General features: G+C 38.5%; 1 protein-coding gene across 3 annotated transcripts in view; it reads right to left on the reverse strand.

Annotated features, from left to right (window-relative positions):
• LOC138760866 (unconventional myosin-VI-like) overlaps positions 1–15,043 on the reverse strand; it is a 366,187-nt gene that overhangs the window by 227,844 nt on the left and 123,300 nt on the right. For all 3 annotated transcript variants that reach the window (XM_069932099.1, XM_069932097.1, XM_069932098.1), the window contains exon 2: positions 12,309–12,454. In XM_069932099.1, coding sequence (XP_069788200.1) covers positions 12,309–12,425 — 117 coding nt within the window. In that variant the 5' untranslated portion in view covers positions 12,426–12,454. The remainder of the gene's footprint in view (positions 1–12,308; positions 12,455–15,043) is intronic.

Raw genomic sequence — 15,043 nt, forward strand, 5'->3', positions numbered from 1 at the left:
GTCCTTCTCCCTCGTCTGTTTCCTCGCTCTCTCCCCTGCCGCCATCCTCATCCTCCAGCTGAGCACCCTGGTGTCGGAGCATCCCTCAGCTGGTCGTGCTGTGGCTGCCCGCTCCTCTGCTGAGCACCCCTCCTGTCGGTGATTTCTTTTTCCTTTGATTGCGCACTGCTCATGCGTGACTCCTCGCGCATGCGCAGCTGCGCACTTTTGTTTGACTCCGAGAGCCATTTTTGAAGTCCACCTGTCGGGAGGTCGCGACTCCGCAGGGCAGGCACCAACCTCGTGGATTGGGTGTTCCTCGCCACCACAGCTTACCTTCGTGCAGGTACGCCCTTCTCCTTTCTTCTCTGGTGACTTTTCTTATTTTTGTTATTTTTACTTTCTCCTTCTTGGGTGCCATCTTCGTTCTCTTCTCTGTAACTTTATCTTCTATTTTTTATATTTTATATTTGCTGAACTTTTTGTTTTCCTAACTTTTTAAATTTTTTTCTGGAGAGGGCTAGTTTTACCCGAATGGCCACTACTCCATCACGTGACTCTTCAAGTAATCCCTTATTGACTACCATCTCATTTATTACTTCAATGTAAAACATACCATGCAAAACAAGTGAAATCATACAGAGATTTAGTGGGAGTCAAGAATTTGGACTGCATAATTTAGCTAATAGCTCAGGGAACACCATTAAAGAACACTTCTGTTCAGGATGACCTTTCCTCAACTCCAAGCACAACAGAATAAAAATCTACATTAACAATTGTGTTAAAGAAATACTGCACATATGAAAACTTCAAAAGCATTTGAAGCATTCTCTTGGACTTTGTAAAATTAAACTAAAAGCAGTAATTGACAGACACCGCCAGCACTATTTGTCTTACAGGCAACCAACAAATTAAGTGTTTCTACTGGAAAGTGAACTGGTTTATGTCAATGTTCATAAAAAAGAGGCAAATTGTATTCACAATAGTTATCATACAGCAGGAAGGAAGAAAATCACAGATCAAAAATAAACCATGAAATCACAAAAGTTAAATTAAATGTTATTTAAAGAAGGTTCTTTAAGGTTCTGTTGTGACTGCAACAGAAATAAGTGCTGAATTTAGCAAGTATGGGTCTCGTCACTAAAGTTACTTTTCTTTCTGTGGCTGCATACTATCATCAAAGAAGGTTATTTATGAATTACTAAAAGTTTGAATGGTTACGGTAATTTTCTTTTTATAAAAAACTGACATGTTCCTGCTATTAATGTAAAAACATCTTGCAAGTGTCCTTTGCAGAAATCAATAGCACCACTGTTCAAATGTAGGTTTCAACCCAGAACATCAACCACCCTTTTGCCTCCACAGACACTGACTGGCCAACTGAGTTTTACCAGCAGTTTGTGGTCTGTTTTTTGCTCTTTCCCTATCATGCTTCCCTATAAGCAGGTATTTTTATATCCTCGAGTTTCTTGGATGTGAAGCTCAATGATACTGGACATTTTTTAACTTCAAGCTTATGGTGTAAAATGTTGAAATTCCAATAGTCTTCTTGTCAAAAGATTTATGATTGTGGGTCCAGAAACAATACCACAAATAGAAACAGGAACAGACCTTTCATGCTTTCTTGCCTGCTTCACCATTCAATAGGATCTGATTCCTCATCCAATTTCCTACCTTCCCCCACAACCCTCTATTCCTATCTATCTTTTGGCTTTAAATATAAAGCAGTCCCAATTCCAACAGTCATATGTGCCAAGAAACTCCACAGACATTCAATCTTCTTGGACTGCACCTCCCTCTGCAACTGGATTCTTGACTTCCTCATCGGATGACCAATAGGTGTAGATCAGTAACAACGTCTCCCCCTCAATGACCATCAACACAGGCATACCTTAAGGACACATGCTTAACCCACTGCTCTACTCTTCATACATCCATGAGAGTGGGGCTAGGCACAACTAAAATGCCTTCTACAAATTTGCCGATGACACCAGAGAGGAAGCATACAGGAGTGAGATAGATCAGCTTGCTGAGTGGTATCACAACAACAATCTTGCACTCAGTGTTAGAAAAACTAAGGGACTAATTGTAGACTTCAGAAAGGGGAAACTAGGAGAACACAAACTAGTCCTCATCGAGAAGTCAGCAGTAGAGAACTTAAAATTCTGAGGTGTTAACATCTCTGCAGCTTCTTGCCCTCCACCACCAGATTTCTTCATGGACAATGAACCACAGGCACCACCTCATTTTTTTCTTTTTTTTGCACTAATTACCTTTTTTTAAATAGTGTATATATGGAAATGTATTTATAGTAATTTTTGCACCTGTCATGCACAACATTGCTGCCACAAAATAACAAATTTTGTGACACGTTCATGATAATAAAACCTGACTCTGATTAAAAATTCTTCTTCATTTTGGTTTTAAATTGGAACACACTGTTATGGGCCCAGAGGACCCCAAAGCCCCGGCAGCAATAGAAATTCACCAAGACAAATTGTTACTTAAACAAAATTTGCTTTTAATTTTCTTTAACCATACAAGCAGGATCAAACTTTAACTTATTACTATTAATGTAACTTAACTCCCTTTTAATTCAAGGTGCATGTGTATGTCCAAATTCACTTTTCACTCCTCCAAGTTCACTGGTATCAGGCAATTCTTATACTATACACAGAATTTAACATTTATGAATTTTTACCAAGCTCTGGTGCTTGAAGTTAAATGGTTCCTTTGAGGTTGGTAAACTGTGAGCAGTTGTTACAACAGGGATCAGTGCTGTTACAATATATATTAATAACCTCGAGCAAGGAAGCAGATATGCAAGTCAAATTTATCAATGACACAATAGGTGAGAAAGGAGGTTGTGAGAAAGATAGAACAGTTTATAAAGAGATATTGATAGATTGAGTGAGTGGGAAAAATGTTAGCAAATGGAACATAACATGAATTATTAATTTTGCAGGAAGAATAAAGTGTTAAATTGATGGTTTTAGAGAGAGGTCCGTTGCTCGTTGGACACACACAAACCGATTCCCTACCATCAGCCACTTCAGCGTCTTGTCGAAGAAATTTGCCCCATCAGGATTTTCCAAATAATAACCTCTTCTTCCAGGTCACCGCAGAGTTCCTCTTGTTTCCCTTATTTCAGGTGAAACACTCTAGCCAGACATTTCCTCTTGTAAGGATCACAAGGGTTTTTCAACAGGTTGAACTCAGAACTCACCCCCACCCCCGGTCTTCAAAATAAGGTTTTCAACCAAGCCTGCCAGCCTATCATGTTGCAAACTCAAAAGCCACTGGAGAATTCAATTCTCTCTCTCTCTCTGCTTGCAAAACTACATGACCCTCAAGGCTCCAAACCCAAAAGATCTTATCAGCCTCTTGAGACTCTTCTATTATCACCTGCTTTTGAAATTCTTTAACAAAACAGTCTCATTGTCTTTGCAAAGGTACTGATGCCTGAATGTCCAGCTTGTATTTTAAATGAAATCTCTTTTGTGAATTGTTAATATCTGTTTGTGAAGTGACCTACTCTCTAAACCCCTACAATCTATCTCTATTCAAGACATTTATATATAATATAACCCATCACAACACAAAGTGCTGGAGGTACTGCAAGCCAAGCAGATCCATGGAAGGCAAAAGACAGTCAACATTTCAGAGTGCGACCCTTCCTTAGGAATCTCCTTTACCGTGAGACCTCAAATTCTTAACTTCCATATGCAGAATATATCCAACTGCTCTGTACCTACAATGGATCACTCCGATGAATTAACTCTGAAAAATCTCCAATGAAATAATGTATTTCCTTAAATAGGGGAACCAGATCTATTCATGCACACATAAATACACCACATGGCCCTTCAAGGCTGTTCTGTCACTCGAAATTATATGCCCAGGCCTAAACTCCTCCATTGGGCTACATCCTCACAGGCCTCAACTTCACCAATCTTTCAAAAAATGTATATATCCCCACCTTAAATTGTTCTAATGATTGTGCCTCCATAATTCCTTGGGGCAGCAAATTTCAGAGATTTTTATACTCCACCCACTGTGAAATATTCCAACATTCTATCAACCTCCCATAGGTGTTGTTTTGTGTGTGTCGTGCCCTTTGGACTACAGGTTTTATTCCCCATGTGAGTAACACTTTATTCTTTCTGCAAAATTAATATTCATGTTATGTTCCATTTGCTAACATTTTTCCCACCCACTCAATCTATCAATATCTCTTTGTAAACTGTTTCTATCTTTCTCACAACCTCCTTTCTCACCTATTGTGTCATTGACAAATTTGACTATTGCATATCTGCTTCCTTGCTCTAGGTCACACATGTCAAACTCTGGCCAGCGGGCCAAATTTGGCCCGCGATATAATTATATTTGGCCCGCAAGATCATTTCAAAAATGTATTAGAGGTGGCCCGCCCTGCAGCGAGAGCCGATGCTGTTTTTTGGTAATGTCACCCCCACCATCCTCTCTCTTCATTGCACATCCTTCCCCATTGTAACACGAGAAATTGTAACACGAGAAGTCTGTCGATGTCATCAGCCAGCAAGCCAGTTGGAAGGCTCCCTGCACAACCAGTCACTTCTCCCACCTGTCGAGCGGTGTGGCGGATGGGCGAGCGCCTGTGATTTTCTGTCAGCGCGACGGGCATGGCAGGCTGCGCACGGCCCCTGGGCAGCGTGAGCCCCGCGCGACTGGCACCGGACGGCCCTTCCACAGCGCGAGCGCACTTCTCCCGGTCGCCACAGCCTTCAGCGCTTGCACCCGCGCGGACCCCGGGACGGCTGGTTCGGCCCTGCACATGAAGAGAGAGATAGTGGCTGTCCACAAAGGCTGATCGGCAGCGCGCTGGGTCTGAGTGGGTGGGTAAGCAGGGGTGGGCAGAGGGTGTAGGAGAGGAGTAATGGGCAGGGGAAGTTATGGTGGTGCTAGGGGCAGTTAGAAGGAGGGATGAGTAGAAGGAGGAGTGGATAGGGAAGAGGTAAAAGGGGAGGGGCAGGGCGAGTAGGGGAGGGGTGATTAGAGGGTGAGAGATGGGTATAGGGAGGAACAGGTTGAGGGGAGAGGCAGTTGAGGGGCGTGTATAGGATGGGGTGGGTAGAGGCAGAGCGAGTGGAGTGAGGGGTGAGTAGAGGTTGGGTAAAGGACTGGTCAGGTAGAGGGATGGTGGGTTGAGGGTGAATAGAGGCCTAGAGCCTGAGGAGTGAGCAGGAAATGCTGAGTCATGATGCAGGCCAAAATGGACACAGCGTGTGAATGCTGACTACATCTCCACAGGGACCAAATATGTTTCCCTCAGGTCAAGCAAAGGGTGAACTTGAGCTACCTACTCCTGACCTGTAACATTATCCTCCTAAAGTTATATCCTAAAGTAGTATAAAATGGCTACATTGAACTATATGACTTTAAATATTAATGGAATACATAACCAAATTAAAAGGAAGAAACTGCTAAATTTACTGAAAAAAGAAAAAATTGATATAGCATTTGTGCAAGAAACACATTTAACTGAATTGGAGCACAAGAAATTAAAGAGAGATTGGGTAGGACATGTAACAGCAGCATCGTATAATTCAAAAGCAAGAGGAGTAGCTATATTAATTAGTAAAAATGTGCCATTTAAAATAGAAGAGGAAATAATAGATCCAGCAGGGAGATATGTAATGATAAAATGTCAGATATATTCGGAGTTTTGGAATCTACTCAATGTATATTCACCTAACGAAGAAGATCAAAAGTTTATGCAAGATATCTTTTTGAAGATAGCAGATACGCAGGGGAACATATTAATAGGAGGGGATTTCAACCTGAATTTGGATTCAAATACGGACAAAACTGGGAAAAAAATTAACAGAAAGAACAAAGTAACCAAATTTATAATTAAATCGATGGAAGAAATACAACTTTTGGATATATGGAGGAAACAACACCCAAAGGAAAAGGAATATTCATATTACTCGGCTAGACATAAAACATACTCAAGAATAGACCTATTTTTGTTATCAGCTCATATGCAAGATAGAGTAAAAAAAACAGAATATAAAGCTAGAATACTATCGGACCATTCACCCTTAATATTGACAGTAAAGTTAGAGAACATCCCACCAAGAATGTATAGATGGAGATTAAACCCCATGTTACTTAAAAGGAAGGATTTTAGAGAATTTATTGAAAAACAAATTAAAATGTATTTTGAAATAAATACGAAATCAGTGAAAGATAAGTTTATACTATGGGATGCAATGAAAGCATTCATTAGAGGGCAAATAATAAGTTAGGTAACCAAGATGAAGAAGGACTATAATCAGGAAACAGAGCAGTTGGAAAGGGAAATAGTAAATATAGAAAAAGAAGAGAATTGGCGGATAAAAAAATAAAATATGAAACACTACAAACATATAAGGTGGAGAAGAATATAATGAAGACAAAACAGAAATATTATGAACTAGGGGAAAAAACGCACAAAATCCTAGCATGGCAGCTTAAGACAGAACAAGCTAAGAAAATGGTATTGGCATCAAGGAAAAAAGACAAAGAAATTACATATAATCCAAAAGAAATTAAGGAAAACTTTAGAGAATTCTATGAACAATTATACCGAACTGAAAATGAAGGGAAAGAAGGGAAAATAGATGAATTTCTAACTAAAATTGAACTACCAAAACTACAAATAGAGGAACAAAATAAATTAACAGAGCCATTTGGAATAGTAGAAATACAAGAGATAATAAAAAAATTACCAAATAATAAGACACCAGGTGAGGATGGATTCCCAATAGAATTCTATAAAACATTTAAAGACTTATTAATTCCACCCCTCCTGGAAGTAATCAACCAGATTGATAAAACGCAAAGCTTACCAGATTCATGTAAAACAGCAATAATTACAGTAATACTAAAGCAAGGGAAAGATCCACTCACACCAGCGTCATATAGACCAATATCTTTACTTAACACAGATTATAAAATAATAGCTAAATTATTAGCAAACAGATTAGCAGAGTATGTACCGAAAATGGTAAATCTAGACCAAACTGGATTTATCAAAAAAAGATGCACAACAGACAATATTTGTAAATTTATTAATTTAATTCATGCAGTAGAAGGGAATAAAGCACCAACAGTAGCAGTTGCTTTAGACGCAGAGAAGGCCTTTGACAGAGTAGAATGGAATTATTTGTTCAAAGTATTGCAAAAATTCAGTTTACCGGAGAAGTATATTAATTGGATTAAAGCATTTTATAAGGGACCATTAGCGAAAGTGACAGTAAATGGACATGTATCAAAGCAATTTAACTTAAGCAGGTCAACACGACAGGGATGCCCACTATCACCTTTATTGTTTGCGTTAGCTATAGAACCACTAGCAGAATTGATAAAAACGGAAAATAATATAAAAGGGATAAAAATAAAAGACAAGGAATATAAAATCAGTTTATTTGCGGATGATGTACTTAACAGAACCAGAACTATCAATAAAAGAATTATATAAGAAATTGAAGGAATATGGAGAAGTGTCGGGTTACAAGATCAACGTAAATAAAAGTGAAGCAATGCCTATAAATGATGCGGATTTCTCAAAATTTAAGAAAGAATCACCATTTAGATGGCAAATGCAAGCAATAAGATACCTAGTTGTACAAATAAACAAAAATCTCGGCCAACTATATAAACTCAATTATTATCCACTAATGAAAAATTTACAGGACGATTTAGAGCATTGGAAAGATTTACCACTAACACTAATAGGAAGGATAAACTGTATTAAAATGAACATTTTTCCAAGGATATTATACCTATTTCAGGCATTGCCAATACAACTGACAGAGAAATTCTTCAAGGAGTTAAAGAAAATAATAAGGAAATTTTTATGGAAAGGGGGGAAACCGAGGATAGCACTAGATAAATTAACAGAATGGTATAAACAAGGAGGCTTACAACTGCCAAACTTTAAAAATTATTATAGAGCCGCACAATTAAGATACCTATCAGATTTTTATCAAACAAGGGAAAAGCCAGATTGGACTAGATTAGAATTAGATAAAATAGGGGAAAAGATACCTGAACACATATTATATAAATGGGATGAAAAATTGGTACAACATAGAAGTTCTCCAGTATTACATCATCTACTCAATATTTGGAAGAAGATTCATGTAGAAAGAAATAAAACAAATTATCAATTACCAAAACTAATATTGACGCAAAACAAGTTACTCCCTTTTACAATAGATAACCTTTCCTTTAGAGAATGGGAAAAAAAGGGATTAAAAGAATAGAAAATTGTTTTTCAGGAAATAGATTCTTATTCTTTGAACAAATGAAAGATAAATACAATATAACTCAAGATACAGCGCTGGCATATTACCAATTGAGATCCTACTTGAAGGATAAATTAGGAAGCAGTTTGAGTTTGCCAGAGGGAAGTAACTTTGAATATGTGATTACAGATACAATGATAATCAAAAGATTTATAACAAATATGTTTATTAAACTGCAAGAAAAGGAGAATGAGGAAACAAATGGTAAAACTAAACAAAAATGGGAACAAGATTTAAATATAAAGATAAAAAAGGAAACATGGGAGAAGTTATGCTCTGGAACGATGAGAAATACAATAAATACGAGGTTACGTATGATACAATTTAACTGGATACACAGGCTATACATTACACCTCAAAAGTTAAATAAATGGGACCCAACACTATCTGATAGATGTTTTCGATGTAAAAAAGAAATGGGAACAACAATTCATGCAATCTGGACATGTAAGAAAGTAGAAAAATTTTGGGAAGATCTAAATCAGATATTAAATAAAATAACAGAAAACAATATACCAAAGAATCCAGAGATCTTCCTCCTAAGTAACATAAAAAACAAAGAATTTGGAATTGATTTGGAGGATGCACAAAAAAGATTTGTTAAGATAGCTCTAGCCGTAGCAAAAAAATGTATTATGTCAACCTGGAAATTGGAAGATAATTTGAAAATACAACAATGGTATATAGAAATGAATAAATATATTCCATTAGAAAAAATAACATATAGTTTAAGAAATAATATTGAAATATTCGAACAAATATGGGAGCCTTACATTAAACATAATAGCGAAAACCTACCGGGGACAATCACTACCTAAGTTAACGGAAGGAAAAGGAAATGAAAAGAATGGACTCAGTGGAATTTCTGGTGTACTTTTATTGAATGACAACATTGTCTGACTGGTTTAATGTATCCTAGATTTTATACCTTAAATGGACGGGAGGGGGGAGGTAGGGAGTGTGGGATGGGAGGAGGGAGAGGGGGGGGAGAAAATGGCACTGTATATGTGTGAAAAGGAAAAAGTGTGTATCATGGTTAATGTGATTTATGGTGTGAAAAATAAAAAATTAAAAAATAAAAAAAAAATAAAAAGTTATATCCTAAAGTTTAACATTACATATGTTGAAAGAAGAGAGAACATGCAGATGTTGTTGAAAATTTTCAATAAATATTTAATTCGGCCCTCGACTTAGTCCAAGTTTTTAATTTTGGCCCTCCGTGAATTTGAGTTTGACACCCCTGCTCTAGGTTGTTAATATATATTGTAACAGCACTGATCCCTGTTGTAACAACTGCTCACAGTTTACCAACCTCAAAGGAATCCCCTTATTTCCACTTCTTGCTTCCCACCTCTTAACAATCCATACCAATAGATTTCCTGCAATATCATGGGTTCATATCTTGTGTCATAATTTGTTATAAGGCACCTTGTCAAATGTATTCTGGAAGTCAAAAATTAATATTCCCTATCTACTCATGTTGAAAATTCTACCAAAGAAATATAATAATGCAGTTTCCTCTTCATGACACTGTGCTGGGGTTCCTCTAATACACAATTTTCTAAATATACTGCAGGTGCTTTCTTAAAAATTGATTTTCATATTTTTGAACAACCTCTCTTCTGCCAATCACTTAAAACTACTTGCTTCTCTCACTCCCTTTATGAGCAAGGATGTCACTCTGGCAGTTTTCCAAACTTCTGGCACTTGCCCAGAATTTGAGAACTTTTGTCAAATTTCCACTGATGCATCTGTTATCTTGTTAGCCACTTTCCTCCCCTTGGGACCCTGCAATGCATTCCTGCTGGGCAGAGAATTTCTCCGTCTTTTACTTTGTTACTAGCCCGGAAGACCCCAGAACACAGCAACAATAGAAATTCACCAAGACAAATGGCTACTTAAATAAAAGTTGCTTTTAATTTTCTTTAAACATGAAAACAGAATCACACTTTAACTTATCACTATTGACTTAACTACCCTAACTTAACCCCATGTATGTAATGTGTATATGTTCAGGAAAGTTCTCTGCTTTAATAGTCCAGTCATTCACTTCTCACTTCTCCAAGTTCAACGGTATCAATTCCTATACTGTGCACAGAATTAAAGATTTATAAATTTTCACCAGGCTCCAGTGCTTAAAGGTAAATAGATACTACTCAGAAAAGTTCTCGTGGGTTTCAGAGAAATATTTGTTGCTCGTTGGACACATACACAGGAGAAACACTCTAGCCAGCCATTTCCTCTTGTAAGGACGACAAGGGTTTTCAACAGGCTGAACTCAGAACTCACAACCAGTCTTCAAAATGAGGTTTTCAACAAGCCTGGCAGCTTGCCATGTTGCAGACTCTAAAGCCACTGTAGAACTGACTTCTCTCTCTTTCTCTCCAAGAGAAGAATCCGTTTTGTTTTTTTCTCTCTGCTTGTAAAGACCAGAATGCAACCCAAGCTCCAAATCCAATCCTTGAAAGATCTTTATCAGCACTTGAGTTTGGACTTTGTTCCATTTGCACCTACTTTTGAAGTGCTTTCCCAAAGCAGTTCTATTGTCTTTGCAAAATCACTGGCGCCAGAATGTCTAGCTTTAGCCAAAACTCTCACATTTTAAATGAGATGTGTTTTGTTATTCTGTTTGTGAGGTGACCTATACTGAATCCCCACAATCTATCTCTTTTAAAGACATATTTATAAATAATATAACCCTTAACAGCTCTATTAGTTTGCATAATGCCATTTCTTTAGTGATGGCACTTAATTCAGTCTTGATGGGATCTACTAATGTAAAATTGATGAAAGTATCTGTTTAATTCCTGGTTTCCCATTAATTATTTCCTCAATATCATTCTCTAAGATGTTTACGTTCCCTTTTCCTTTTCAACATAAAGACATTCAGATCAATCTCTGGACCAACTTTCTCTTCCCCAATGATGCAACTGAGTTGGAGATAGAGTTGGGAACTAGTGCCCAACACCCATTTCCTTCCTTTCTGCAGATGCAGTCAGATACTCTGAGAACTTCTCTGCAAATCTGCACTGACATATTCCTTTCCACATTGGCTGGCCATCACAACACACTTCACGGCCAATTAATTCACATTTTTTCTTATAAAATACAGTATCACGTAGACAAGTGGTTCCCAACTAGAGTGACACTACCCCTTTGAGAGGGAGGAGCAAAAAATACCTGTGAGGCTTTAATAAAATTGTACACCCTTAGAGAAGTGAGAGAAAATGTAAAAATAAACAGATATTCTCAGTGCATTAGCTACCTCGCCAAAGCAAGCACAGAATTTTCACTCCTTTGCAGTAACATCATCAGTTATTTACAGAAGGACACATCATGAACAAAGTGTGAACAAATTGGACTTTCATTTCAAATGTTGGGAACCACTGTTGTCAACATATTGTAATAAACTGAAGCAGCCAACGTTAAAGAAAATATACCTCATATTTCACTAAGTAACCAACAACCAAATGGTATGAATAATGAGTTATCCAAATCTTGGTAACTTATACTAGTGTTCCATTCCTATTCCTTCAACTTGGGTCCTCTTTTCTGTTCACCATTTCCTTTTACTCTAGCACTTCCACCTCCGCCCATCACCCTCAGCCGCATACCCTGAGTTCCTTTTTCCCAGTCCTACTCCAAACTCATCAAGCTGCATGTGCCCATCATCCCTCCTTTATCTGGTTCCACTTATCCAACCTATCTCTAACCTCCCATTCCTCTCCCACCACCTGGCTTCATCTGCCCATTTATTCCTTCTCTTTTGTTTTACCCTGATCTATCCACCAGTCTGTTTCAAAACTCCCACCTGGCTCCATTTGCCTATCATCCTCCACCTGTCACCTACCTGCCAGTCTCACTTCTTCTCTCCACAGTCCGAGAGCAGAGCTATGACCCACAATATCAACCATCCCCATTTTCCCTCCCCAAATTCTGCCTGACCCACTGAGGCCCTTTAAGTTTTGCTTTAAGACAAATCAGCAAGATGCTTACCTTGTTCTTCTGATTCAATGGTTCAATAGTTAATGAGTCAACACCGATGTCAACAATCGAACCCAACTGGAAACCATCCAGGGAATGTGGAGCCCACACAGCCTTCCCATCCTCCATGCTGTCTCTTGGAAACTATCCACAAATCCCTTGTGAAAAAAGCAAAAAGCAAACCTAATTTCAGACATTTTTTGAAAAAAAATATTAATTTCACAATTCTCAGTGACAATTTAATTGATTGGTTTTACTTGTGGTGGCTTCCCAGAGTGCTTCACACATGATCTGTAAGGAAGGTAGGAAGGGAGGAATGTGTACAGTAATCTGAGAAACTTCTGAAGGAAGCGTGGAAGGGTTTAGATGCAGTAATGAACAGGCAAGTCCAAGCTAACAACTAAACTCTTAGCTGCAGATGATCAAATGCCGACCGAGCATAATGGTCCTGAACACATGGGCATCCATTAATTTAAAGAGAAGGGATAACATGATCATAAAAGTTCATTTGAATTGCACTAAATAGAGCAAAAGTAATTTATCACTTCCACTGAGACAGCACAAGTGTAGCTTTGGTTTAATATCTCAGCCAAAAAACATCAATGTGGCACATAATTGACATCAAAATTTCAAAGCAATAACTTACAGAAAAGAATCATAGAGGTTAACCAGTAATTGGTAAGAGAAAAGTCTTGAAGAAGAAACCAACTAAACTTGAGTACAGCCAATAAAAAGGTTGCAAATGACTGGCCAATTGCACAGGCGTGTGGTAAAATCTGGGAAAGGGAACATGGGAGAATTAGATAGGATGTGTCGGACCAGTGAATGGTTGATGATAGACGAGGACACGATGGGCCATAGGGTCTTTTGCCCTGGTGACTTCCTCTGGGACAGGTACCAATGACTCCTGGACAGACCACATCCTCAACCCACTGCTACTTCTCAAAATTGTCTCTCCTAAGCCTGAATACACATTTCTCTAAACAGAGAAATGTAACTGCAATGTTTTAATAAAAATTGTCCTGAGACCCTTCCAAGACACTCAAGTGAACATATTACCATTATTTTGCTGGATTGAACTTTTCAGCAGATTTAGAATGGTTTCCATTAAAAAAAATTGCACCATTTCACTTTCATCAGAACTCAAGAATCACAAGGATCTTTGGGCTGAAGAACACCATACTGATCTTTACCTCCATCAAGAAAGACAAAAAACTGCAGGGAAATGCAAAAGCTGCAGGAGCTGGAGGAACATGAGCAACACAAAGTGCTGGAGGAACTCAGCAGGTCAGACAGCAGAAAAATGGATCAGGTGGAGAGGGGAAGATGTGGCTGGTTGTGGGTTCACACTGAAGTTGGTGAAAGTGCAAGAGGGTAACATGCCAGATTGAGAGGCTGGCGAGAATATGAGGGAGGCTATCCTTCTTCTGCATGGAGAGAGGTGAGGTAAGGGTTGTTGTTGTTGTCGCTATCCCTCGAGGTTGAGGATGATGGTCTTCATTCCTATGGGCTCTCAAGTGGCTTATGAGTCCAATCTTGGACAGTGGCCCACTGAGTGAAATGGAAATGTAGAAAATAGGAGCAGACCATTCAACTCTTGGAGCCTGCTCTTCCATTCATTAGGATTGTAGCTAATCATATGACTTCAATACCCTATTGCTGCATTCTCTCCATACTCCTTGATCCCTTCAGCCATAAGGCCATATTCAACTCCCTTTTGAATACATAAAACAAACTTGTCTCAACTTTCTGTGGTCAAGAGTTCCACAAGTTCACATCTCTCTGAGTGAAGAGGCTTTCCTTCATCTCAGTCCTTCCCCTTATCCTTTGACTGTGACCCCATGTTCTGGACTTCCCCAATACTGGGATCATTCTTCCTTTATTAAATCTGTCGAGACCTGCCAAAATTTTAATATCTCAATGAGATTCCCTCTCATTCTTCTACATTCCAATAACTCAGTCTCTCCAGTCTTCCTTCATACAACACTTCTGCCATCCCAAGAATCAATCTGGTGAAACTTCACTGCACTCATTCAATAGCAGGAATGTCCTTCCTCAGATCAAGAGACCAAAACTGAACACAATATGTAAGGTGCAACCTCAGCAAAGCCTTATACAGCTGCAACAAGATCTGCTTCCACATTCAGAAATTCTTGCAAAGGCAGCCAACAAACCATTTGCTTTCTTCATCTCCTGCTGTGCCTGTACTCCAACTTACAATAATTGATGCACCATGATACCAAGGTCTTACTGCATCTCCCCTTTTCCTAATTTCTCACCCAATTAAAGATGGGCAATTAAATGTCAGGTCCAGCCTAGAAAGACCACATCCATAGAACAAATGAGGTAAAAAAAACCCTTCCTTCGCGAAGAACTGGCCAGTTCAGTTGCAAGTCATTCATCTATAATGGCTAAGTTCTTCTCTCCATGGACTGCTGGGCATTTCACAGCTTTTATGCTCTATTATTTGTTTCCTCCACCCCTCTCCCACCAGCTCAGTATCGACCAACTAACTTTGCACTAGCCTTGCTGTATCAGAACCATTCCTTTTGTCCAATTCTACCCCCTCTATAATTTAAAAAACTTGTTCTCTTTTTTAAAAAACTTCTGAGTAAGGGTCTTCAACTTGAAACAAACTTGTTACCCTTCCAAAAGTGCCACCTGAGCTGCTGGGAATTTGCAGAATTTTCTGCAATTTCTTTAATGGCATAATGAAGTTTTTTTTGGGCTCAATGTCTTTCACTGTG

Source organism: Narcine bancroftii, chromosome 4 (genome assembly GCF_036971445.1).
Source record: "Narcine bancroftii isolate sNarBan1 chromosome 4, sNarBan1.hap1, whole genome shotgun sequence".
Lineage (NCBI taxonomy): Eukaryota > Metazoa > Chordata > Chondrichthyes > Torpediniformes > Narcinidae > Narcine > Narcine bancroftii.